At 55.7% G+C, this 26,998-nt stretch overlaps 1 protein-coding gene across 4 annotated transcripts; it reads right to left on the reverse strand.

The window, feature by feature from the left end:
* Positions 1 to 12,642: 12,642 nt before the first annotated feature.
* On the reverse strand, positions 12,643 to 26,126 carry SLC16A1 (solute carrier family 16 member 1). 4 transcript variants are annotated; one of them, XM_057426887.1, is made up of 5 exons: positions 26,037 to 26,126; positions 18,180 to 18,437; positions 14,895 to 15,038; positions 13,531 to 14,379; positions 12,643 to 13,039 (listed from the first exon to the last, which is right to left on the reverse strand). In XM_057426887.1, the coding sequence occupies exons 2-5, from the start codon at positions 18,394 to 18,396 to the stop codon at positions 12,765 to 12,767; spliced, it is 1,485 nt and encodes a 494-aa protein (XP_057282870.1). In that variant the 5' UTR covers positions 18,397 to 18,437; positions 26,037 to 26,126; the 3' UTR covers positions 12,643 to 12,764. The 4 variants fall into 4 exon arrangements, with proteins under 4 accessions (XP_057282870.1, XP_057282869.1, XP_057282871.1 ...); XM_057426886.1 differs by lacking the exon at positions 26,037 to 26,126 and adding an exon at positions 25,015 to 25,216; XM_057426888.1 differs by lacking the exon at positions 26,037 to 26,126 and adding an exon at positions 20,143 to 20,264.
* Positions 26,127 to 26,998: the final 872 nt, after the last annotated feature.

Genomic DNA, 26,998 nt, shown 5'->3' on the forward strand with positions numbered 1-26,998 from the left:
CTCTTAGAATCTGCTTCCTAAGAGCTCAGCTCAGTCTCCCCTCTGGCAGGTTCAAGCCATTCCCCTTGGCCTGTCCCTACATCCCTTGTCCCAAGCCCCTCTCCAGCTTTCCTGCAGCCCCTTCAGGCACTGGAGCTGCTCTCAGCTCTCCCCTTCAGGAGCCTTCTCTTCTCCAGGCTGCCCCAGCCCAGCTCTCTCAGCCTGGCTCCAGAGCAGAGCTGCTCCAGCCCTCGCAGCATCTCCATGGTCTCCTCTGGCCTCGCTCCAACAGCTCCACGTCCCTCTTGTGCTGCTGCCCCAGAGCTGGATCAGGGCTGCAGGGGGGCTCTCCCTAGAGCACAGCAGAGGGGCAGGATCCCCTCCCTGAGCTGCTGCTCCCGCGCTGGGGGTGCATCCAGCACACGGGGGGGTTCTGGGCTCAAGCGCACACTGAAGCCAGGTCATGGGGAGCTTCTGTCAACCAATACCCCCAGGTCCTTCTCCTCAGGGCTGCTCTTGCCCTTTGGCAGCAGAACCATCACCATTTCATCTGCAGAAGGATGGAGATGGGAATGCCCTTCAGAGCTGGGGACCGGCAGTGCAGGGCAAACCCAACCTCAGCGCAGGTACAGGTTCATCCACAGGACTTCAGGGAAAGATGCAATCACATTTCCGATATCAGCCAGTGGTGAAGGCAGCAGGAAGAAGATCAATACGATGGCTAATGGGCACAGAAGGGCAATTTAATTGGGTGTTGTGTTTGATAAATCATTTGTAAAGTTAATCACTCAATAGAGGCGTTGCAGACCTGCCTGCACGGGAGGCAAAGAGTCAGGAGGCACAAAGCGAGCCCCGATGATGAATGGTTATAAGCCATTGTTTGCTAAACTGACAGGTCACCCAGAGCAAAAACAAAGCTGGAATGCTTTTAATTGGGTTTTCTGCCCGTCTTCCGGTTTGGGAACGGGTCCTTATTGGAGATGGGGAGGCAGCGTGCTGGCTGTGATCACATCACACTCTGCTCAGCCGGGAATGCTGCCTTTCCTGTGGGATACGGCGTGCGCAGCATCCCGCTGGCTCATAGCATCACCCTTGCTGGCGTGAGGGCACTGACAGGGTCTGACTGAGCAGCAGGACGAGTCACCGCCCTGCAAAGCTTAAAATGAGTATTATAACAGATTAAGTGAACCTATGCTGCAGTGAGCTTCATGCTCATACAGTTGGATTAGTGCGTTTCAAATTAACTTTGGGAAAAGCCTAGTGGTCTGTTGAGTGCCTAAACCACATAACAGTTCTCTGCTCTCACATTTAAGCCCATAAAAATGCTGCTGTTCCTAAAAAAACAGCTACTTTGGGCACTTGAGCCCCACATAAGCCAATTACATTTAAATATTGACAGCGTTTCCTTACAGCTTTTCCTGTTATTTAAAACTTACTCGCACCCAGTTCACCTGGCTGGCATTTGAGCAGCGGCCACAGGCGCAATGGAGCCGGACAGTGTGTTATGGCCAGGCTCCTGCTCCTGCACACTGACACAGGTGTGGATTAAAGTGATTCATTTAGCAAATGAGGTTTTAAAGATCACGGAATCACAGCCTGGTTTGGGTTGGAGGGACCTTAAAGCTCCTCCAGCTCCAACCCCTGCCACGGGCAGGGACCCCTTCCACTAGAGCAGCTTGCTCCAAGCCCCTGTGTCCAACCTGGCCTTGAACACTGCCAGGGATGGGGCAGCCACAGCTTCTCTGGGCACCCTGTGCCAGCGCCTCAGCACCCTCACAGGGAAGAGCTTCTGCCTAAGAGCTCATCTCAGTCTCCCCTCTGGCAGGTTAAAGCCCTGCAGAAGATTCTTTCTCAGTAAGGACTAGACAGAAGATGAGAGAGGGCAGCTTTCTGCACCCTGCTGTGCCGGTGTCCTGAGCCAGGACAGCAGTCCCTGGATATGCTCCTGTTATTCTAAGCGTTATTTATATAAATCTACAGTGAAAGCACATGCAATGACGGTGATAAACTCGTAGGCATAAGGACTGCAGCAGCTTCCTTTCCTCCTGTTTCCCACAGCTGCCACCACCAAGCCATCACCTGGGGTTCTCTCACCTTCGGCTGCTCCTTCTTCTCCATCCTCTTCCTTTCTTCCCACAAGCCTCTTGGCCCCGCACACACGAGCTGGGTGCTCTTCAGACACGGCCATGCTTTACCACATCTCTGGGGGCAGGAGCCAGGCTGCTGCGCTCTGGAGCAAACCAAGTGGGAGCAGAAAAGCAGTTTGATGTAAGCACCTTCTCAGACAGTGGCAGGAGCTCAGCCACCTCTCACCTGGGAGCCCGTAATCACAGCCATGGAGTTTGGAGCTAATGCCAACAGTGACACGTCCCACAGCCACCGTGGCTGAAGGAAGTGCTTTCCAGCACCCTTTCAGTTTGATTTCAAATATGAACTCCCTTCAATCCTTCTCCATATCTCATTCCCTACACCACTGACTCCCCATCACACAGTTTCCATTCATCTGAGCCTGCCACTTCCTGCCCTGTTATCTTCCTCCCTCCCATTTATGAATGTTAAATCAACTCGTTAACAACCTCCTTACTTGCATAATTTCCCTGTAATAACCCATGCCCCTGGCTGACTGCACATCCCTTCTGGAGACGACACACTGCTGCCAATGGTGCAGCTCACGGCGGTGGCCACAGAGCCAGGAAAACGTCTTCGTACAGACCAGCAGTCCAGTGGCTGATGGGCCTTGAGCTACTGGTGCTTTGCCTCCTGCTCTTGCCCACTGCTCTCCAGCCCAGAGCATTCCAGCATAGGCAGGAGCAGGGGGGCCATGGCTTTGCATGGTGCAGGGACACCGGGACACAGGATGTCTTCATTGCTGGGCAGGCAGCCGTGATGTTCCTTCCCTCCGAGCCAGCACACTCTCTCTATTCATCCTCATAGCCCAGGGGCTCTAGAGCAAGCGGTGATGCAGACAAGTACAGCTTCCAAGATGGAAACTGAAGATATGATCCATAAATCATCTCCTAAGTGTTATGATAATGGGTTATTGATTAATAGGAGAGGCAGAGAAAACATGGGAAGCACTGAAGGTCATAAATCCTGTAAATGAGGTAACCCTGCGTGTACCAATGGATGTGAGCTGCGTGCTCCAGTCCTGCATTTCCTGCCTTGGGGAAGTCTTAATTCGCACCAGCATCAGGGCCTGGCCATCCCCATCCTTCAGCACAGGGCACTCAGCCCAGGCTCCACAGGAGCAGCAGTGCTTCCCCTCCGCTCCACAGGTGAAGGTCACTCGAGTGGAGTTGCTCTCAGCTCCTCTGCTCTCCATCCCAGGGAGGTTTCATTCCCCTCCCCTCCCACGCTTTGCTTTCATCCCCCCTTTCTTGTCCCTCTCAAGTCAGTGAACGCAGCACTTCTTTACTTGGCCATGCTGTGCGTTAATCCTGCTTGTCCTGCTCCCATGGAGACATGCTGAGAGCTCTGGTACTTCTTTCTCCTGCTTTTTGTTGGTTTAGGTTTACATTTCATGGCTAAAGCAAAGCTGTCCATCACCTCTAACAACACCACACGAGCACTGTGGTCCACCGGGGGCAAGTGCTTCACCTTAACCAGAGAGCATACCCTCTCTTTCCAAAGACCTGATGACTTGTGGCTGTCAGACAGGATGTGCCCAGCAACTGCACAGCACAGCGGGCCCCAGGCCTGGCTCCAGGGGCTGCCCAGCTGGTCCTGCTGCTTGCCCCATGCCACGGAACCCACTGGAGTTGCTGCTCAGTGCCAGGCGCTCCCCAGGACCAGGGCACCCATGGCCGAGGCCACCAGCCTTTGGTGCAAGCAGTGCCCTCTTGTCACCCAGCTGTAGAGTGAGGGAGAGGAGTGATGAGGAGGAGGAGCAGCATCACCTTCACCTGGCCTCGCTGCCAGGGAAAACCGGAGGCTGAGATTGGAGCTGCAGGACTGGGGGGGAAGAAGGGCAGCAGGACCCCAGGCAAGGGGCTGAGTGCCTATGGACTCTCCCTGGCTCCAGCCAGCACCCACCTGAACAGTCAACACAGCAAAGACCTCGTCCTTTCCCTCACTGAGCTAAAAAGGAAGGTGACTGAAACAGGGGCATTTTGCTTTGCCATTAATGCGGCGATGTCACCAAGGAGCGATTTTGGGGGTTTCGCTCAGCCAAACACTGCTTCCCACGTGCAAAAGCTTCCCATGAACCAACAGCAGCCCCCGGCACATGTGCCCAGAGGGGACAGCTCTGCTGCAACCCCATATCACTCACCCTGTCCCACTGCTTCCCCTGGCCCTGGGGACGGGGGAATGGGGCCCTTTACCCCTCCATACCCCGCATAGCTGTGCTCCAGGGAGCTGTGTGTGCTCAGCCAGCAGCCCAACATCTTCCAGGGAGCAAAGGAGGCTCCATTCCTGCTGTGTCCATGGCCATGTCCTTGCAGAATAGGGACCTCCGAGCCTGTCGGATCGTAACCTGAGGCAGCATCAATTCCTAGGAGAAGCAGTGTCCAACCACAGGAAATCTGTTGTGCCCCATCCAGGAGGTTATAATGTGCATTCAGAAGTCATTGTAAGTAAACTGGTATTCCAGGGTGATATTCCATAATTAAACATAATGATTTCATAGTGTTTGGCTGAGCAAGAACCAGACATTTCAAGATAATGGCTTGCTTTGCCTTTTATTTGGAGTGTATTAGATCCCCATATGGTCTCCAAAGCAGTTATTAGTGCAAGTGTACTGCTTGATTAGCCTTGTTCTGACTGTATGCTACTCATTACACACTCACAGTCAAACCCGAGGTGATCCCATTTTCAGGACAGGACAAAACTAGAGCTTCAGCTAATGGGAGATCTCACTGGGCTGGATACAAGGGATGTCACAGAGCAGCGATGGCTGCCTGCTATGTACCCCTGCCCGAGCCCAGGGCAGGACAGCCAGAGCCGAGGTGCTGCAGGGATGGGGTCAGAGGCAATGGTGCTCCTTCAAAAGCAGCAACATCCAGGGCCGAGGGCTGGGAAATACATCCCCTGATCTGCACCTCATCCCCATGGAGAAGCCAAACGGTCCCGGCTGCAGTGCCAATGGGGACCCCATGTTCCAGCGAGGCCCTCACTGGGCTGGCACCAGTTCTGGGTCCTGAGCGCTGCTGAGCAAACCAAACCACCCCCTTTGATTGTTTCTTCTCTTTGCGCAGGAGGAAACTTGTAAGAGAAGCTCCTAAAGGATTCTCTAGACGTTGTCAGCTGCTCCGTCAGCTCCCACATGTGAGCTGCACGTTTGGTAAGGATGCACTTTGAAGAGGCTGATGCGCTGAGAACGCGGCTGCACGTTGTGGTTGGGCTCAGAGCTGAAGCTGCCCAAACGCCTTTGCTGGAGGCTGCAGCCCAGGGTGTCTTTTCCCCCTTTAGCCTTGCAGAGGGATAGAAGGGGTCTGGGACAGTGCCCAGCACGAGGCTGAGGTTTGGGTCTGCATAGGCCATGCTCCTGTTGACAGTTCCAAAGCCCACTGGGTGCCCCTTGGGCTGCTCCAACCGCCCTGCCATGGGCACTGGTGCTAGGCTGCACACACAGAGCTGGGGCCCTGCAGCTGGGATGGCTGGAGATGCTCCTGCAACATGCACTGATAGCGCAGGACCCACCTCTCCATTGGCAGCATCCCCTCCCGCCCCAGTGCACTGGAGTGGATCAAGGGATTAACTCTGGGATGTCTCTGGGAAGGGGATAATCAGCAGCCCGTTTGCTGCGGTCTCAGTTGAAAGCCGGGTAAATCTGCTCTCTCCATGCAGATAAAAGCAATGAAGATATCAGAGATGTGACACACCGCAGTGTGGGACTTGATTCCTCATTACTGAGTCATCCAACTGCAGAATTGATTCCATCTTCACGTGGTTTATGGCAGTTCAAAGCCTGGGTAGCTTTAGTGTTTCATTGTCTGTGGGATGCAGGAGCTCCTGAGGCTGACATCAAAGAAAGGAGAGCAATGGAGGGGTCAACGGGGAAGGAATGGGAGCAGCTTGGGCCTTCTGCAGAGTGAATGGGATGTGGGGGACCAACACCACTGGAGGAGGGATGCAGCTCACTGGCTGGCAGGGAGGAGATGAAAACAAGGTGCTGATCTGTAATTGCAAACCATTAAATTCGCACAAAACAGGCTCATTCTGATGCACAGCATGAAGCCTCTAATTAAATTTTAAACATGTTTCATTTTCTGTCTTCCCCTCCCAAAATTTTCCATAGAAGGAAATTAGCTGTCTTCTTTTCTGTGGGTACAGAATTCATTCATACTTTGTTAAACATGGCCAGGATCATCCAGGTTTCATTTACTCAGTGCTCATCTTTCCCCAGTGCAGTTTCTCTCTCATGCCCAGAACCAGGTTGGGTTCACAATTCACAGCCCTGCTTGCAGTCCAGCCCCCCTGCCCCGAGATGCTCATGGGCTGTAGGGAACGGTAGGGATGCTGGATGCGGGTACTGCTGGTGCTGAGAAGCAGGGCTTTGGAGGAGGGGTGCTTGCCACGAGAGGGTGCTCATGCAGCTGGATGCGATGCTGGACTCACTGTGCATGGCAAGGAAACAGCCTCCTGCCTGCACGTCTTGCAGCAGCCCATGGCCCCACCGAAGCCACCTCCCTGCAGTGATCTGGGTGATGGGTTTGCCCCTTCCTTGGACGGGCTCCTGCCTGCCCGGGAGCATTGCAGCACGACTGCTCGATGCCTTCATGAGCTCAGAGGAGCTCCAGCCTCACAGAACTATCCCTCTGCTCTGGGTCTGATGGCCCCCCCAGCTCCCACCAACATGGGGACGGTTCCTGCCCGCTGCAGCACTGACACTGTCACTGGCTCTTGTGCAAGAAGTGTTTCGGCTGCTCTCCAGAGCTGCATCCTGAAACACACCACGCATCCTATGGGAAAAGGGGCCTGGCTTGGAGCTCCTGGAGGAGCACGGGGTTGTGCTGTGCCATGCTGTGCCATGCCTGGCCGTGGCAGACAGTGGTCCCAAGGCAGCCAAGCCCTGAGCCATCCCCAGCACGCATCACCTCTGCTCTGCCCCAGCCCGATCCTAGCAGCGATCAGCCGCCCTGGTTGTAAATCTTGGTGCCTGGCTCTGCAAACCCCCAGCACAGCCCCTTCTTGTGATGAATAGCGATAATTAAATTCATATCAAGCCACAGAGAAACATCACCGGGCAGCACGGCAATAAAAGCCATCGTTGAGACACTGACAGCCCAAGAGGGATGAGCGGGCAATGCACTGCAGCCCCAGGAGGCTCTGCTGATTTACAGGGGGTGAATCAGCTCATCCCCATGCACTCAGGAAGCACTGAGGGTGGCCACAAGCATCTCTTCCTCCCACCTGCTGCGCACTGGTGTGCAGGGTGGTGAGCACAGCTCTGAGCCCAGATGGGTATCTGGCCAAGGAGCAGCCGTGAGCCAGCCCCGCAGCCAGCCCGGCATGTTCAGGACACGTCTGTGCCCATCATGAGACCTGTGCAGAGTCATGGCATGCCAGGACCAGCCTGCCCACCGAGAGCCTCCAGCAAGGCTTTCACACCAACACCTCCTTTACCTCATTGGCCTGGTGCCACCCCAAGCACCCTGTGGGCATCTGGCTGCGACATCCCATCCCCTGCCCAGGCAGCACCACGTTTCCCCATCCTAGAGGCTATTCTCCAAGGCTCCACCTGAGGAACACGAGGACACCACCATTTCCATGAAGCAAAGGTCTCGGGTCCACCCGGGGAAAAAGCCCTGGCAAAGTGCAGCTGCGATTGTCCTTGGTGGTGTTTGCAGGGAACACAGCAGGGGCATGCACTGCACCCTGCAGTCACCCTGCAGTACTGGAGCATCTCTCAGATCCCTGGCAATGGCTCCATGACACCCGCAAAGGGCTCTCATTAACAGGATATAATGGGCAGTGAAAATAATTGATGATCCTCTCATAGCAATCGATTCTCTGTCTCCCATAATGGGGCTCTGCTCATGCGTTAAGGGGTTATTGCTTTTCCCTGCTGAGTGCAGACCAGGTTGAGTGCAGAGCCAGCCCTGTCCCATGGGAGGAAGAGGAAGGAGGGATTCCCCCAGGGTCATGAGCTCCTCCTGGGAGCTGGGAGCAGGAGGGTTTGGGTGATGCTGGAGGAAGCATCTCTGCAGAAACGGTTCATCAAAAGAGGACCCTGAACTTTAGGAAAGGCAGCTTCCAGCTCTTTAAGGAGTTCATCAATAGCATCCCCTGGGAAACTGCCCTCAGGGACAAGGGAGCAGAACTCAGCTGGCAGATCTTTAAGGATGCTTTCCACAGAGCATAAGAGGTCACAATCCCCAGGTGTAAAATCAAGTAAGGAAGGCAAGAGGCCAGCATGGTCAGCAACTCTGCAGATACACGGTGCATGCATCATCCCAGGAGACATTCCAGGCCAGACTCAATGTGGTTCTGAGCAACCTGATCTGGTTGTAGATGTCCCTGCTCATTGCAAGGGGGGGGGGGGCTGGACTAAATGACCTTCGAGGGTCCCTTCCAACCAAACTGTCCTGTGATTCCATGGCTGAGTAGAGACCCGCTGGTCAAACTAAAGGGCAACAAGGAAATGCACAGGCAGGGGAAGCAGAGACAGGTATCCTGGGAAGAGTACAGGGACACTGCCCGGTTGTGGAGCTGGGGTCTGGGAGGCCAAGGCTGGAGCTGAACTTGGCAAGGGATGCAAAGAATAACAAGAGGGGTTCCTACAGGTATGTAGTGACAGGACAAGGGGTAACGGGTTAAAACTTAAACAGGGGAAGTTCAGATTGGATATAAGGAGGAAATTGTTTCCTGTGAGGGTGCTGAGGCACTGAATGGGTTGCCCAGGGAGGTTGTGAATGCTCCATCCCTGGCGGTGTTCAAGGCTAGGTTGGACAGAGCCTTGGGTGCCATGGTTTAGTGTGAGGTGTCCCTGCCCCTGGCAGGGGGGCTGGAACTGGATGATCTTAAGGTCCTTTCCAACCCGAACTGTTCTATGATTCCATGTCAGAGCCTCTGTGGGAGTGCAGGTGGGGCTGTGGGCAGCATCATTCCCATTCTCACCTGCAGCCAGAAGGTGGATGGCACAAGCCACCCCACTGCTTCTCCCTGGCCCTGGCCCAGCCAGCGCAGGCATCCCCTGCCTCCTGCCCAGCCAGACCGGCCTTTCCCGGCAGCTTCCCTCTCTTTCCCGGCCCCCTCTGCTGGGAAGAGCATCGGCTCCGGCCACTTGGCCAGAGCTGCACGCTCAGCACAGCCCAAAGCTCCTGCGACAACGGAATAAACTCCCCAGGCCAAGGGGGAGCCGGGCAGGGACTCAGATCCCCTCCTCATGCTTGTCACATGAAGGAGCTCTGTGGCCAGGCTCTCCCTCGCACGGGGAAGGGGATTGGGGCACATTGTGGGGAGGATTAGCTTGTTTCAGGAGGCTGGGAGCCTTCTCCCTGCCTGCCTTGACCCTCATTGTACCACAGGCATCACAGCAGCAGCTTCCTGCCCTGCCCCAGAAAGGGGAAGCGGGCCCAGGGCACCCAAAGGGTGCACTTGGAGAAGTACCAGAGAGGAGATGGGTGGAGGATGCACCAGCACCGGGGCAGAGGCAGCAGCAGCAGCTCCACAACCCCGGCCACTGCATCCGCACTGGGTCACCCAGCGAGCTCGCCCCACAACCCCTACACCAGGGAAGGAGGGCAGCCTGTAACCTGGCTGCCTCCAGCTACCCCTGCCTCTGGGCAGGAGCTGGCAGCAGTTCCCAGCCGGCAGCGAGCGTCTGCTCCTCCGGGCCCCCCCCCCCCCCCCCCGGGCTGCTGCTGAGCACTTCTGGCCCGCAGGCTCAGATGTTTGGGCAAACAAAGCGCACGGGAATTAGCTCCCAAGTATTTCCTCATTTCCAGCCGCTATGAGGAGAATTTGATTTGGCTCCCCCCAGGAGGAAAGCAGGCGGGACACAGAGAGGAAATCCGTGCAAAACTCAGGGCTGGAGTCACAAGCAGCGGGGGATGCCCAGCGATGCCTGCGCTGCTGCCACCAGGACCTCTTGGCTTGGGAAGTGGGGAAACACATTCCAGCACGCTTTCTATGGCCTCTTGCAGTGCTATTGTCCCAGCAGTTCCCAGCCGGCTCTGGGCAAGCAGCCACAGAATCCCAGACTGGTTGAGGTTGGAAAGCACCTTAAAGCTCACCCCATTCCAACTCCACATGCCATGGGCAGGGACCCCTTCCACTAGAGCAGCTTGCTCCAAGCCCCTGTGTCCAACCTGGCCTTGAGCACTGCCAGGGATGGGGCAGCCACAGCTTCTCTGGGCACCCTGTGCCAGCGCCTCAGCACCCTCACAGGGAAGAGCTTCTGCCTAAGAGCTCATCTCAGTCTCCCCTCTGGCAGGTTAAAGCCACTCCCCTTGGCCTGTCCCTACATCCCTTGTCCCAAGCCCCTCTCCAGCTTTCCTGCAGCCCCTTCAGGCACTGGAGCTGCTCTCAGGTCTCCCCTTCAGGAGCCTTCTCTTCTCCAGGCTGCCCCAGCCCAGCTCTCTCAGCCGGGCTCCAGAGCAGAGCTGCTCCAGCCTTCCCTCTTCATCCCCAGGCTCCTGTCCATAGGGTGCCCTGGGACACAGGATCTTGCAGAGCAAGGCACCAAGGGCTGGCTGATTTGAGCCTGCAGCCCTTCTCCCCCGCAAAAGCCAGATCTCTCACCAGTCACACCACACCCCATGGCTTATTTTAAGCTCCGGCATTTCAAGCAGGTAACAAACAGCAAGGCACCACTCTCCTTACTTCCCAGTGCCACAGATACCTTTGCTTGCAGCAATACTGTGACTAAATATAGCCCTGCTCCTTCTGGGAGCTGAACCATGAGAGAAACGGGGCAAAACCAGCCCATGCCCTGCCAGGCTGCCGTGGGAGGAGAGGTGCTGCAGGGCAGAGTCCAGAGCAAGCAGCACCAACCCCAGCACGGCACCACAAGGGCCCGGCTCTGCCCTTACAAGCAGCGCAATTATAATTACACAGCTTTAGACTGAGTCACTTTATGGCCTAATGCAGGGCAAAAGTTTTTCTTTCAGCTCCTACACACATCCACACCCTTCTCTTTCACCTGCACTTGCACAGCAGTGGATCCTAGGAGCAGGGCCACAGCGGGTCCCAGAGCTGGCGGTGGCACCCAGCTCCAAACAGCACAAACAGCTCCAAACAGCACAGGGCAGGGAGAGCATCCTTAGAAAACAACTGAGGATTTACTACTGCCATGTTCCCAGCTAACCCAGTCCAAGCAGCAGGAAGTAATTTTAATGGGGGGTTTCCTCCCCTTTGAAAAGGGGTTGGCATCCTGCAGCAGTATGGCAATGCCTGTGTCACTTCCAGTGGTACCAGGAGGCTGGGTACCAGCAGAGGAGAGGCTGGGTCTGAGCACAGCTCCTCTCAATGCCAACCCTAAACACATCTCCTTTGGCACAAAAGTGTGATCTCAGGAAAGAAGTTTAACACTTGATGAGTAAATTGTAAAAAACAAGTTTATTTGAAAAAACTCAGCCTCTTATATGGTTTCTGATCAACATTTGCTAGACCTCGAGAGCCATAAACCTGCTCCACGTACAATGAGATATCTTCCAACACTAAAAAATAAAAAATAAATACATACAAATTCTTTCCTCCCCACTACGTGTCCTAGATGTGAGTGGTTGGGCATCCACTGCCTTAAGATCTCAGTTGAACAGAAGCGAGTAAAAGAGGTTTCTCTAAAGAGATAAAAGAGCAAAAGCAGAAGGCCTGTCTCAGGGATGTACCATCTCCACCCACCTCACCCAGCCCCTCCGCTCTGCCCATAATCAGGCACCAGAACACCCATCTGGGTGGGACTGATCACAGGGATGCTGTAGTGGAAACCCACCCCACAGAGGGACAGGGCAGCACAGTCCTGCAAACAGGACCAAAGCTGGCACCACCATGTTCACATCACCCAGCATCAGGCTGAGAAAAGGCACCACCAGTGCAGAGCTGGGGGACAGTGGGGGACCTCAACCCTCCCCACAGAGGGCTTAGGCCCAGGGTCCAGGTCACAGGGGCTGCCACAGCCCCAGAGCAGACACAGCTGCTTAATACGAACCGCAATCAACCTTCTCCAACCCAAATATCCCATGAGAGAACAGCCACAACAAGAGGGATTTTAAAGAACTACAGTAGCTAACGTGTATTCAAAACATACCTAAAGACCACCTACAGAACCAAGAGGCACCAGGCACAGGGGATCAGACCACCCTGCCCCATGCCCAGTCTCCCCTCCGCAGGACCTGCAGTAAGAAGCGTGTGAAGCAGTATTCATCCAGGGCTGGCCCTGAAGCCCATCGTGCTTCAACAGATCCAGTATCCTGCTTTTTTATGGCTTTTTAACAAAACTCCAAACACACCACCACCACCCCCCCACACCACCACCCCCCCAAACAGAATACAGAGCTAAAGCACATTTTAGACTTAAGGCTCCTCCAGATTCAGCTAGATATGAAGACTGTAAGGCACGTATTAGTACATTCATGTTACTGTTAAAAAGCCAAACTATAAAAAGCCTCCCCCTACCCCTTCCTGCCACCCCCCCCCCCCCCAAAACAAGGATACTGCATAAGTGTAGCCCTGTTGAACCTTTGTTGAACACAGATGGAAAGAGAACTCAGAGCCTGGTTAAAAAATGAACACCTGGTTTAAACACTTCTCACGGCTGCCCAGCGCCAGCGGAGCAGTGCCCCAGCCGCTGCACCAGGGCAGCAGCACTTCCCCAACACCCCGGGATTGAGACCTGTCCCTCACATGTGGCTCTCCTCCTCTTTGACGCCATCCTCCCCACTCTTCTGAGGCAAGGGAGCCACATCGTTGTTTGCCTCTTTCTGCTTCCCAGCCTCGTCGATGTTGGTCTCCTCCTCCTTCCCTTCGTGCTTCGCCTTGCTCGCCTTCTGCTCCTTTGCCACCAGCCGGTAGTTGATGCCCATCCCAATGAAGAGGTAGATCCCAGAGACGATGAGGATGACCCCGCAGGCCCAGTATGTGTACTTGTAATCACCATACATGTCATTGAGCTTCCCTGAGGGACAGAGAGGGGACAGCTTAGTGAGATACCCCCCAGAACAGCTCCAGGTTGAGGAGATGCTCCCAAGAACAGCCCAAGCCCATCACCCTCTGCTTCAGAGCTCTACTCATAGAATGGTTTGGAAGGAACCTTAAAACTCATCCAGTTCCAACCCCTGCCACAGGCAGGGGCACCTTCCACTAGAGCAGCTTGCTCCAAGCCCCTGTGTCCAACCTGGCCTTGAGCACTGCCAGGGATGGGGCAGCCACAGCTTCTCTGGGCACCCTGTGCCAGCGCCTCAGCACCCTCACAGGTAAGGCCCCTGCTCCCCTACCCTGTGCCCGGGGCTCAGACCCCACCTCCTGAGCTATCCTTCAGATGCTGAGGTGGTCCAGGGCCAGTGCTCACCCCCCTCATCCCTGCCCCAGTGCTGAGGGCTGCCCATGGCTCAAGGAGACCCACCACCATGCAGCAAGGCCAGACAGGACAGGCACACCACACCCTACCTAGCAGAGGGGGTCCCAGAAGCACAGGGCAGCACTCCACAATGGTCACCAAGCCAACGGCGCTGGAGAACCGCTGTGCTCCCACCAGGTCCATCAGGGTCTCAAACAGGACTGAGCTCAGCCAGCCAAAGGCAAAGCCAAAGAAGCCAGCATAAATACAGAAGCCAGCATAGGTGGTGGACATGGGGGCCAAGAGGTGGCACACCCCGTTGTAAATCACGGCGATGGCGAAGAAATACTGGATTCTGGGTCTGACCCACTTGGTGTTGGCCATTAGTCCCATGGAAGGTCTGGCCACCATGTCTACGAAGGCCAGGATGGAGAGCAGGAAGGCTGCAGACTCATTACTGATCTTTTTGCTCTTTGCATAATTGCTGAGGAAGACCAAGGGAGCGAACAGCCCGAAGAACATCACCACGTTGCCCGAGAGATAGAGCAGGAAGCCCCTGTGCTTGAACAGGGTCAGGTCCAAGAACTTGTTGATCGTCTGCAGAAGCGAGCTCTTCTGTTCCTTGGTCTTCCCACCGATGAGGTCTGTGCTGGTGTCACCAGCCTTCCCAGCTTCCTGCAGCGCCTCCTTAGTGACCTCTTTCTTCAGCTGGTCTGGCTTGGGGCCGATGGGCCGCATCAGGGATCCAGCAACACAACAGTTCAGCAAGAGACCTCCGAGGACGAGGAAACTGCCACGCCAGCCAAAGATGCCAAAGAAGAGTTGGTTCAAGGGTGCCATGGTGGAGAGGAACACGGGGCTGCCTGCCATCGCCAGCCCATTGGCTAGGGGCCGCTTCTTGTAGAAGTACTTGCCAATCATGGTTAAGGCTGGGTTCAAGTTAAATGCAAGTCCAAGGCCTGAAAGGAGAGGAGAAATAAGGGGCTTGGAGCCTGATCATCCCCACAAGCCAGCAACACCAGCAGAAAGGAGGGCTTTGGTTCTGGGGGGTTCCACAGCTCCATTTTGGCTGTATTAACACCCCAATTGCATGAGCAGCACTCATTCCTGCTGCTGAACTGGGGGGGAGACACCAGGGCAGCAGCAAAACCACACACAGGAATTGGGAAGCCACAACCACCCTGGCTCATGACAACCGTTAAGTGGCACGGCACAACCCTAACCTGGGGCAGTAACAACACACGCTCTCTACTGTCTATACCAAACACCAGTCTCACGTACAGTCATTGGCACAGTCTCCCCATGTTACATCACCAGAGCCATCTCTTATTAGAATATATAACAGGAATTGGGATTTATGCCAATTCATCACAGATATTCCCTAATAACTTACTGGGTTTAAACTGCTCCTCTTGCTGCCTCAGAGGAGAGCTTACCTCCATTGCAGCCCCATTAGGGCAGAGCCATCACTTACCTCCTACAACCCCAATGCAGAAGTAGAGCTCCTCCACCGTGTTGCAGAAGGAGGCTGCGATCAACCCGGTCCCAGAAAGTAAGCCACCTACGATCACGACAGGCCGACTGCCATACTTGTTCACCAGAATGCTGCTGATGGGACCTGGGGAGTGAAAGAGATGCTAAGGGATGAGCTATCTTCGCACGAGGCATGCACGCAAGCACACTTCGCACAGTGATGTTTCACGCTTCACCTAGCGAGGGAATTGGGGTAAGGGGAAAGAACAGGAGGTTCAGAGGCAGCTGTTGAGAAGAGGGACATTTGGTTAGAGCACAGAAAGCTGAGAGTTTTCTGAGCAAGCTGCCATCTGTGAGCTAAAGCAGGAGCTGCCTGGGCACCAGCTGCCCTCAGGGACAGGGGTTTGGGATAGGGTAAAGTCACCTGCCCTATGCAGTGCACTGAGCTGGGGGGCTCTGCTCTGCCTATGGCCACATGCCCACCACAGGCTGGAGCCTCAGCAGAAAAGCAAGTGCATAACAACTGCCCATCTTCAGAGAGAGCTTTCTGGATCAAAACCAAAGCTGGTAGGCAGCAGCTTCGATGGGTACAGGCAGAGCTCCCCAAGGGCTCACAGAGGAGTAGCCACCCCAGAGAGTCCCAAGGAGAAGGGGTGCTTCTGTTTTCACTGCTACCCCTAAGGCAGAAAAACCCAATTGCTCTGCACACCCACCTTTTAAGTGCTTCATTATCAGGAGCTTTAATCCAAAGCAAACAGTGATTAGATACTGCAAAGCTTGCTCTACAGATACTAAAACATATTTAAATAAACTGAATGAACACCCATCGAATATTAACAGACCTAGTTTTGCCATTAACAGATAGCAAGGTTGTCAACATGTTATTCATGGGTCCTCAGATGCTACTTGACCTTCTTGCCCAGTTTAAACAAAGCCTGGGGAAGGTTACAGAAGCCCACGGCCAGCACAGTGCCTACAAGCTAGCCAGAGCAGCCTGTGACAGTGACACCAACCTGATGGCACCAGCAGTTGGGAAGGGGCCACAGTCTCATGTGAGGCAACAGCAGCGTTTGGGGGGCTGCCACATCACCCCAAGCCTCAGAGAGCACTCTGCTCTTTGCAAAACCCGGACCTTGAACTCAGCAAATGTGATCCCCTGAACAGAGTCTAAAGGCAGCAGTGGCCTTTCCTCCTGGAAATCCAGGCCAGAGCAGCAGTTCCAAGGGCAAGGGAACAGGAAGCCACTGAGGGTAGCAATGTGTTCTCTGGTGGCAGCAATGTGTGCTCTGGGGGCGATTCCCTCAGAGCCCTCTTTTTTAATTAAAAGAAAAAAGTAATTCCCAGCCACATGAAGCATTTTGGACCAAATGTTACAGATCTGCCTTGATTATTCATGCTGTGAATTAAAAAAAAAAAAAAACCAACCCCAAAAATCTATTAAGTAACACAACAGAGTCCTTCCTAATCCCAACGTGGAGCTGGGAAAAGGGCATTGGAGACAATCACATCCCCATACCCTGATGGTGACTGTGTGGGGCTGCAGGACATGCTGCTCCACCACCCCCAGCCGTGCCCAGGACAGAAGCTACCCCAGGCTTCAAGATACCATCAGCTCACAAGGTTTTGCCAGAGCATGAGCTACATTTCTTGCCTCTAAGCAAGAGCACAGCTCCCACAGGAAGGTGCCTGGGGGAGGATGAGGAGAATGGGATGCACACAGGGACTGCTCCAATGCAATTCAGACCCTGCAAAGGGTCTGGGCTAATGGCTGCAGGAGCTCTGGAATGACTGACTCGGGGAACAGAACGCTCCCATGCTCCAGAAGCTGGGAGATGCACATGGGCAGGTCTGGGATACCTTCAGCATCCCTGCCATCAGGTGATGGGCAAGCAAGTTCAAGATGGGCAAACTGCTGAGATTTAATGGCAACATTAAACATTCCACCCAGGCTGGATGGGGCTTAGAGCAGCCTGGTCTAGTGGAACTGGATGGGCTTTAAGGTCCATCCCAACCAAAATCATTCTGTGATTCTACGATTTCAATGGGAGCAGGGCAGTGTTAGCATGGAAGAAGAGGGACAAGGGGCTGAAGGAGGGAGCTCTCACCCCATCCACCAGGCAACTCCAGGCAGTGCCACCCCAGGGTGCCCCAGGGAACCAGCTCTGAGCTATTAGGAGAGGAGGAACTGCCCAGACTGAGTCTCATTAAGGCAGTTACACGGTTTACAAGCTTGTTATAACATCGGAGCAGGGAAATGTGCTGGTCGCTTCACTAGCTGAGCGAGGACAAAGCAGAGCCTGTTCCCCCAGAGGAAAAGCCTCGTGCTTGGCCGGGTGCTGACGTCAGCCACTTTGGATGCACAAATGCAGGGAGGGCACAGGCTGCTTGCCAGGCACGGATGGCACTGGGACGAGCTCCAATGTGCCTCTGAAGTGGACACAAGTCAGCTCCCATTTCGGATTGCTTTCAGCTGAGCAACCTGGTGAAAAGCTGTGTTTGCTGGCGGGTTAGAGACCAGCAGCGCATCATCCCTCAGGAGCACTCCACCTGCTCCTCACTGGTTATAAAGACAAGGATAAAGCACAGCCTGGGGATTAAAAAGCTCCAAGAAGCAGTTTCTGAAGGATGGGGGAGGGAAGCCGCCTCAGTTTAAGTAGTTTTGCTTTATTCTGCTCATGTCTCTATTTCCAGTGCACATTGCCACCCTCAAACAGCACAAGCTGCCTATGGCACTGCTGGGGGGGGCAAGAAAGAGAAGGCAGCGCAAGGTTTTAGTGCACTCCAGAGCACAGCTGAGCCATCAGAGCTGACCAGAGACTGGGGACAGATCCCCAGATACAGCTGTTTGCTGAATTCAAATAAATAAATAGAAAAATCAAGGTCTTATCTCAAAGACACCCTGCAAGCAGGGCTCCTGCACATGGCACAGCAGCTCCCCTGGCCCTTGAGCAGGCGCTGGAAGCAGACAGTGTCTGCAGCACGCTGTAACAAGGACAAGGGCAGAATTACACAAGTTGTAATTCCCCGGAAAGATTTTACTTACAGCTTTGCAGAGGACAGATTAACCTGGTTTTTTGAATTCTGGGCATTAAATGGAACTTTTTGAGCAACCTTCTTAAGAGAAACTTGCTAAGGGAAGTTTTGGTCTCACATAAGGAGAGAATTCCAGCTTCTAGCAAAGTTCTGTTGTTGTCACTACAGCAAGGTGCAAATCAGACCCAGCAGAAGAACCACATCCTGTACTACAACACACAAGAACATGTACTCCTGCCTCGAGTCCACTTACCTCCTCCATACATAACGGCCAGCATGATGGAGGAAATCCATGAGACTTTGCTGCTGGACGCATTGAAGATGACCTCAATCTCTTTGAAGAACACGGTGATGGATTTGGGGAAGGCATAAGAAAACCCAATGGAGATGAAGGCTCCGACAACCACAGCCCATCCCCATCCTCCTTCAGGAGGGGTGTATCCCACAGGGCCTCCGGTAGCCGGTGGCATCTTGAACCAAGCTGGCAATGACTCAGTCGGGGTTCAAAGATCTGCAAAGGACAAAGTATTACCTCAGTTGAAAGCAGATGGCTGCATCCCACACCCTGGCATCCAAGAGCAAGGCCTGACCCCTGCTCAGAAGGTTGGCACAACACCAGTGCCCAGGACCACCTCCTGGAGAGCTGATCTGATAGGTGAGCACTGGCGGCTCACCAGCACACCAGACTCATAAGACCAGCCCAATACACATGCTCAGATTGCAGCTGGCCTTTAAGAGCGCTGGCTAGCAGGTATTTATAAGCAACAAATGTAAGACATGATACCGTGTCCTAAGCCAAAAAGGGCAGGGCACATCCTTGCCACCAGCAGGCAGTGAAGCAGGAAGGGCTACCAGTGGCAGCAGGTCAAGCAGGGCAACAGCCAGACTCACTTGGGGCTCTGCTGCCCAGAACAGAGCCCTTGCAGCATCTCCAGGAGCGTGACCCCAGCACCACTCTGAAGCACTGCAAAACCTCAGGAAGCCCCAGGCCATCCAGAGCAGGAGCAGAGCACACACGTTATTAAATGCCCAGGGAAATAAATCCACATGCAGAGACGGGACACCTCCACTTCTGCAAAAGTGCACCCGCTAACATGAAGGTCATGGGCAGTGGCTAAACTTAGCCTGAGCAGTAATCAGGAAAGGCTCCCATATGCTGCCAACATTGCCCAGGGAGGGAAAATGGGTGCAACCAGAGCAGCCTCAGCAAAGCCCAGAACCCCCTGATCCAGCTACAGCCAAACTCTCCTCCCCTACCAAAAAGCACCCCAGCATCAAAAACAATTCACCTTAAAAGCTCAAAACCAGAAGGGATTAGAAAATAAATGGGAAAATGTCTTCCAGGCGTGCTGAAATGTAGAATCTTCTCAAGGAGGCTGGGCAGGTAGAGGATGATTCGGAGCAGTTCAGAGACCTGCAGGGTCAGGGTGCTGCTGCACTCGCTCCCTGTCCTGCAGCTGCTGCATGGCTGGATCGTGCCCTGGAACTGTGGCTGCTCAAAAAGTCGGGCTGCTTCAGGCAGCAGAGAGCAGCACAAGCCACCCCAGCGAGGAAACGCAACCAGAACAGCTGCTCACAAGCCTGGTTTGCAGTATGCAAAGCACCAGCAATCACTATAGTCCCCAGAAATCACATCCCCCCAAGCCCCAGATTTTGGAAGATGCTTTCTGATGTCCCATGACCCTCCCTGGCTTCACAGCCAGAAACCCCACTGCCCACATTGACCACCACCAGCCTCCTTTGCCAGAGCCCCCCTGATGCTCTGCAGTTCTCTGCCCTGCTGCCCCGGTGCCCACTTGAACAAAAAGCCACCTTGGAACAGGAGAGCTCTCTCCAAAGCACCCCCAAGTCACACCAGACACAGCACCAACTTCAAAGCAGCGGGCTGGCTCAGGGAGGCACAGCCTCCTATTTATAGCACACATCATTCAGGTTCACAGCGATTACCATCTCGTCAACTACTGCTGCCATGCCAGCGTCTACCTGGCACGTCCCCTCATGCCCTCGGTACATCACACAGTACTCCAGCACCCGCCTTGTTCTCACTTGCTCCGTGTCACCTCGGTGCACATCCAGGTATCCCAGCTGAAGCCGGTGGCCCAGAGCCACAGGGAGCCCCTGTTCCTACCTGCCACTGGGCACACAGGCAGCAGTTACCTGATACAGCACCGGGTTTCCAGAGCCACCCGACACCCGGACACGCTCTCAAGCCATACCTCAGACTCACCGTGGGCAAGAGGAAGCAAAGCACACGAGGCTGGTTTCCGTAAGCTGCTAAGACTGGTTTAGCCTGACCCAGACACCGATTTTCCTGCATCTCGGCCAGTGCGACACATGACCATCACCCCAGAGATCTGACTCCAACAAAGGAATCATTTATAAGACGCTGCCACGGGCACGTCCACGGCTGAACTCTGCCCATGAGCCAGAGGAGCAGATTTCCTCTCGGGCTTCTGGGGATCATGGCAAGCTGAATCCACACCATCCAGATCCAGCTGCAGGCAGAGCCCGGAGCCAGCACTTACCTGCAGGCACCAGCATCCAGGGAGAAGAGTGCCAGGCTCCACGAAGGCTCACCAGAAACCTATGGGGAGCAGCCCACTCACCTCCCAGGCTCTTGCTGGAAAGCTGCTGTGAACCCCGAGTTCTGCTCAGCACCACTTCCCCCATGGGCTGTGCCCTGGACTTTGTGGCCATGTCTTGCTTTGAGTAACACTGAGCTTTCAGTGAGCTTTAAAACACTGATTTCTGAAATCATTAAGAGCTGAAACTACCAGATGCTGGCAACAAAATCCTACCAGCAAGGAACACAATCGTGATAGCACTAAAACTACTGGCAATAAAACCTCTCCAGATCAAAAGCTGGGGGACGCTGATGAGGTGTTGGGGATTTTTCCCTTTTGCTCCCAAGTCACACCCCTAGGTTTCATTTAATTCTTCCACCATTCCTGAGGAGCTCAACTGCACCAAAATGACTGCGGCTCTTTGTTCCTTCCCTGCATTCCTCCTCCTGCGGGTCCTCAGGTGGCATCTCTCTCTCCAAAAGACAAGACTCTTGCGCGGGTTAGACATGACCTCTCTTGCATTGCTGAGACACAAGGAAAAAACCATGAACTAAGCAAGGCTTGAGACCATGAAGCAAGATTCCCAAAGCCTGACGCCAGAGGGTTTACATGAGGAGCTCTGCATGCCACAACATTTTTCCCTGACTCATTGAAAAGCTTTAATAAGAAAGGCCAGTTTTAGAAAGCTCTTCCTTCGACCGCATTAAGGCTTCTTACCGATTTCCTCCTTGCCCTCACACACAAGTTTCAACCCAGAGAGGGAAAAAAAAACCAAGAAAAGGCAGATGTAACGCAGAAAATTCAATTGGAAAACTTCCCTCCCCTTTACAAAAGGGAAAAAAAAAAACAACAAAAAACCACCCAGAACAGAGTTATGACACTTACAGGCTCTGTTTTGGAAGAGCTGCAACGTGTAAGACGTGTTTGGAAGTCAAATTCACAGCTGCCAGGCAGCCAGCTACAGTTTGCCCTATTAGGAAATAAAATCACCACATTTGCAGTAATTAAGAGCAAGTAATGACTGCGAGTATCACATCTGCTCCCCGTGAGTGTCCTGACTAAGCCACAGGAATGGGTAGCCTACAGCAACCCTCCTCTGCACAGCCCTGGCCAGAGCGGGAATGGAGGCTTTGAGGCAATGAGGACTGTGTCATCTCAAAAGGAATCCCACACAAGACCAAAACCCTTTCCATCTCCCTCTGCAGCAGCACCGCTTGCCTCTTCCAGAGGGGCCTGGAATAGGAAGATTCAGACTTTTAGTTATACAGCCTGTGGCAAAGGGCTGTGTTTTTAAAAGCCCCAGGCTGGCAGGGCTCCAAAGCAGACAGACAGAGGCTCACATTTATAAAAGCCCTGCAAATGCCATCAAATATTTCCCAGGTAACCCCTTTATGCAAGCCTCCTCCTCCAGGTCTGAGGGAGAGGGATATCTGCTGCCCATGCAAGCCATGGCCAGGCACCACACACCTCAGCCACCATTAAGCCTCCTTCGGGCACCATTTGGGCTTCCCTCGTGCCTTAGGCAGCTGGACCAGCCTTCAGCCACTTCATACGTGAACCAAGACACCCAGACCAGGCAGGACAGGCACAAAGACCCCATTCCCTGAGGGGGCTTCCACCTCGAGCCCCTGGCAGAGGGGAGGGATGCTCCCCAGAGCCTGCACCACCGGCCCTATCCCAAAACATTCTCCGCATGAGAGCCTGACACATCTCTACCTCTCCCCATCTCAACTTCCCAATTCGAGGCTCTTCCAGCGCTCAGCACTTGGTGGGATATGAAAACCCCCTTTGTGAGGAGCCAGCGGCCCCTGAGCAACCCTTGTGGCCCCTGTAACGGAACCGAGCTCTCGCAGCCACTGCCGAGGAAAAGGAGGCGCTGGCGATCCCGAGCTGCTTGCAGCCAGCAACGCTTTCCAGCTTCGAATCTGGTCAGAAGCGAGACGAAACAGAGATTGTGAGGCGCTAACGAAACACCACTTGCACCCATTTTAAGCGGGTTTACAGCATTAAGCACGGAGCTGTAATTCCAGCGGCACCCACCGCCGGGCTTTAACCTGGCGGCACATGGCCTACGTGACTCCTCAGGGCTCCGCACCAAAGACAATGGCCGATTGAGGGCCGGGGTGAGGCGAGGGCAGCGGCGAGGGCAGCGGCGAGGGCAGCGGCGAGGGCAGCGGCGAGGGCAGCGGCGAGGGCAGCGGCGAGGGCAGCGGCGAGGGCAGCGGCGAGGGCAGCGGCGAGGGCAGCGGCGAGGGCAGCGGCGAGGGCAGCGGCGAGGGCAGCGGCGAGGGCAGCGGCCCAGCCCAGCAGCATCTCTCCCAGCCCGGACACCCAGCGCAGCCTCCAACGTGCCCCGGTGTGCCGGCCCGGTGAGGTGAGCTAAGCCGGGCACGCAGACAGGCTGACGCCACGGGGCACAGCGGCTGTACTGGCACAGCACCATCCAGAGCGCGAGCCCCAGCCTGCAGAGGCATGGAGCAGCCTAAACGAGGCCAAAGGCCATCCCTGGACACCCAGCACACAGAGCCCCAGCCAGAGCTTGTGAGCTGCAAAAGGCCACAAGCCACCTTGGGAAGGATTGAGATGGGTTTGTCAGGAGCTTTGAGGGGAAAAACCTTCCCAAACAGAAAGACAGATACCAGACAAGCTCTCATCCGGGGCTGCCATGCCCAGCTATTAGCAACAGGGATGCTCAGCCTGTCTGAGCAAGGACCAAGCATCTAACTGGTTTGGGAAAGGGTGAAGTCAAGCCTAAGCAAGCTATCAACAAGTTCAAAGGCAAAAGCTTGGCTTATTTGTTATGCATTATTATATTATTATTGGGCTTTTGTGAGACAGCCCCCCCCCCCTGCATCCAGCTCTGGGGCCTCAAACATAAGAAGGACGTGGAGCTGTTGGAGCAAGTCCAGAGGAGGCCAGAGATGATCAGAGCAGCTCTGCTCTGGAGACAGCTTTGCTGGCAAGTTTCACAGGCAGGTTCGAACAGACTCACCCAAAGGGCACAAAGAGCCATCCCTTCAGCTCAGGGGTACCAGGGATGGAGCAAAGGCACTGTTGGTGGATACAGCCCCATACTCATGCTCCCATCCCTCAGTGAAGGGCTTCCCACAGCACCAGGTGCTGGACCCCAGTCTCGGGTGAGGACAGAGGCTCACAACCCCTGTGCAGGTATCATTCCAACTCCAAGCACAGGCCATGCTCTGCCAGGGAGCAGAGCTGATCCTCCCAGCAGCAGCAGGAACACTCCTGGGACATCCCGTGCCCGCCAGGAAATCCTCAGAATGAGAAAAATGTGGTACCCAATAACATCGGCATTCCTCCACCAGACACCAGCCAGCTAAGGCTGCTGGGGGCTCCAAAACCCCGCAAAGTCACTCAAAACGCATGTGCCACCCTCTTCCCTGGAGACAGGAGCATGAGCTGCCTTTGCACGCAGCCATCTCCACATTACTGCTTCCTCAGAGCCCCCAAACCAGGTTTGAGGCATGGGAGCCTCACCCAGGACCCAGCAGCAGGCAGGTCCTCACTGTTTCAGGAATTAACCAACAGCCCCACACGAATTTGTTTCAGCTACAGCACAACTCCACCGCAGCAGCTTTAAGGGCACATTTAGAAGTGAGTCAGACAGGCATCACTGGTGAGAAGCTCTTACTTCCATCGAGTTCCTGCTATAGGCTGATTCCACAGAAGGAAATAGGAAAAGCCATAAAAGTGAAACAATGAGATTAGCACTAGGGTGTTTAATGAGATGCAACTCGCCTCCCTTAGCCTACGTGCAGCTTTTCAACTCCTCATAAAGGATACCTAAATTAGTAGCGTGCAAGTCACCGGGTACTTTCCACTTTGGCTGCCAGGTAAATCAGGCCAATTGTGCGAGATAAGCCAAGAGCACATGTAGCCATTCGCACCTTTGTCAGGAATCACCTCCTATAAAGGGAGGAGGATACTTCACACCTTCCCCCAAGGGCCAGGACCAGCACAGGCACCCCTATGACTTTGGGGTAGGGAGGCTTGCCAAACACTTATCTGTCATTAAGAAATCCATTACCCCAGTGATCAACACTGAGAAAGCCCCTTCTCACCAAGCAACCCCAGTTGCTCCTCTCCCCAAATGCAGAGCCCCACTCTGCCCCCAGCACACCCCAGTTATGCCACGCATCGTCCCAGTTCTCAGCCCTGCTCCTTTCCCTCCAGACAGAGCCAAAAAACTCTCAAAGAGACCCAGGAGAATCAGCCAGCACTAAATTACCTCACTTAGCATCAAAATAGGATGCTTGTGCACCACAAAAAGGCTTACGGCTCACAGAAAAGCACAAAAACACCGTCATTAGATTCCAGGTTTCTTGTCACGCTACTAAGAAATCCCATCTTTCTTCCTCAGAAGAAACTGAAAGCCTTGCGAACATGAGCAACCCTTGCACAAAGGGGTTGCTTTAAGGTTGGTTATTTTGGGGTGGTGCTGTGCAGAAGGGGCTCTGCAGCTTTTCGGCAACTTGTTGTCAGAGGGGAGGACAGAAATCCCACCTCTCCCACCCACTGCAGGTCCAGGTCCTCCACACTTTCCCTCCGAGCCTCCTCTTCAGGCTCATCCTCTTTCTCAGGTCAACTTCCAAACTCGCCAGCGCTGCTTGCCCTTTCGGGTGGCATTTGCACACCGGTGGCCCACGGGATCCTGGGGCTACCGAACTCCCGCCGGCGACCACCGGGCTCCATCAAGAGCGATCCTCGGTGCGATGCCCAGCACCCGCACGGGGCAGGGATGCGATGCGTGGGGCCGCAAGCTTCAGGAGCGATGCAACAGGTACCGCTCCCGCTTCCCCGCTGCGACCACCGCGAGTCCTTGTCCCATCGCATCCGGCCTCATCGCGGGCGCCCCCTCCGCCACCACCGATCCCGGCGGCCGGTAACGCCGCAGGCAGGACCGCAGCGACTGACCCACCGGGAGACCTGGAGCACTTGCGTGGGGCGCGGGTCGCCCGGAGGGAAGGGGAAGCCCCTTCCGGCCTCCCCCACGAGGCTCCCGGGGAACCGCAGCCGCCCTCCCCGGTGCCCCCCGCCTCTCACCGGCTGCCGCACACGCCTTCCTGTCCCCCGCACCCCCCGCTATCGGGCACCGGGCCGGAGAGGTGAGGACCGCCCCCCCCCCCCCGCTCCCGGAGGCAAAGCATCCCCTCTTCATTCCCAAGGCCACCCGGGACCCCCGAAGCTACCGCCCGCTCCCGCGACCCACTGAGGGAGGACACCGGCACGAGAGCGCGGGGCCACGGCCGGGGGTCCGAGGCTATGGGACCGTCCCCGCGGGACCCTCACCCGTGCGGCTGTGCCGAAGCAAGAACAAAGCACGAGCTCCCCGTACTCACCGGGGTAGCGGGGGGGGGGGGGGAAGGCCCGGAGCCGCGGCCCCCGGCACAGCCCTGACCCACCGAACCCGGCGGTGAGCCCGGGGCTGCGGAGCTCCCGGTGTCCCCCGCACCGTCCCCACGCTCCCGCCATGTCCCGTCCCGCCGCCCGCCACGTGGAGCCGCCGCCGCCGCCGCCAGCCCTACCTGCGCGTGCCGCCGCCGGCCGAGTGCCGCCACCCCCGCCCCCCCCGCCGCTCTTAAGGGGCCGCGCCGCGGAGGGCGGGGAACCGGGGAACGGCACCGATGGGCGAGCACCGCCCCCCGCCGTGAGCCACGTGCGCGTCGCCCCGCCAGAGCCGGGCGGGCCCGCGTGTGTTCCGTGACCCCCTCCCGGTTCCGGGCCTCCCCATCCCCGTCACAAGGACACCCCCCCCACACACACACACACACCCCCCTTCTCCCCGCTCCTGCCGCCGCATGGCCCCGGGAGCTGCGGCAGGGCCCGGCCGAGCCGTGCGCCCCGGCACGTACCGCCCCGCGGGGGGGAGAGGCGGCGGAGGCCGGGGCCCGGGCTGGCGGCGGGGAGCGCGGTGTCAGAGAACCGGAGGATCAAGGAGGCTGGAAAAGCGCTTTCAGCTCATCCGGTCCAACCTCTGTACCGGCACTGCCAAGGCCACCGCTGCCCCGTGGCACTGAGGGGGTGTGAGCGCTGCAGGGACGGTGACTGCAGCCCTGCCCTGGGCAGCCTGTTCCAATGCCTGAGCACCCTCTGGGGCAGGAATTGTTCCTCAGCTCCATCTAAACCTGCCCTGGTGCAGCTTGAGGCCGTTTCCTCTTGTCCCATCCCTTGTTCCCTGGGAGCAGACACCGACCCCCACCCCACTACAACCTCCTGCCAGGTTTGCGGCCGCCCCGCCGGGAGGCCCCGCATGGATGCGGCTGGGACTGTGCACGGTGCGGCAGCATCTCAGGGACTTCCCTTTGCGGGTGGGTGACTCCTCCGGGTGCGCCAGGCGTGGGGAGGAGCGGGCTGTCCCCCTGTGCCCTGCCCGAGGCCCCGCGTCGCTGCCGGTGGAAAACGCAGTGAAGCATCCTCGTTAAAGCCACCGGCTGCGGTGCTGTACGTGAGCACCGCGGAACCTCTGCGCGTTGCCAGCCTGAGCTGG

Source organism: Pezoporus wallicus, unplaced genomic scaffold, assembly GCF_028554395.1.
Source record: "Pezoporus wallicus isolate ANWC-B61680 ecotype Strahan unplaced genomic scaffold, APGP_CSIRO_Pwel_v1 contig_11646, whole genome shotgun sequence".
Lineage (NCBI taxonomy): Eukaryota > Metazoa > Chordata > Aves > Psittaciformes > Psittacidae > Pezoporus > Pezoporus wallicus.

Excerpts from the sequence above, each read along its gene's own strand:
- SLC16A1 (XM_057426887.1), bottom strand. The coding sequence starts at position 18,396 with ATGCCACCGGCTACCGGAGGCCCTGTGGGATACACCCCTCCTGAAGGA. Across the intron at positions 14,380-14,894 it reads CTGCATTGGGGTTGTAGGAG|GCCTTGGACTTGCATTTAAC; the intron begins GTAAGTGATGGC and ends CTCTCCTTTCAG. Across the intron at positions 13,040-13,530 it reads TCTGGGACCCCCTCTGCTAG|GGAAGCTCAATGACATGTAT; the intron begins GTAGGGTGTGGT and ends TCTGTCCCTCAG.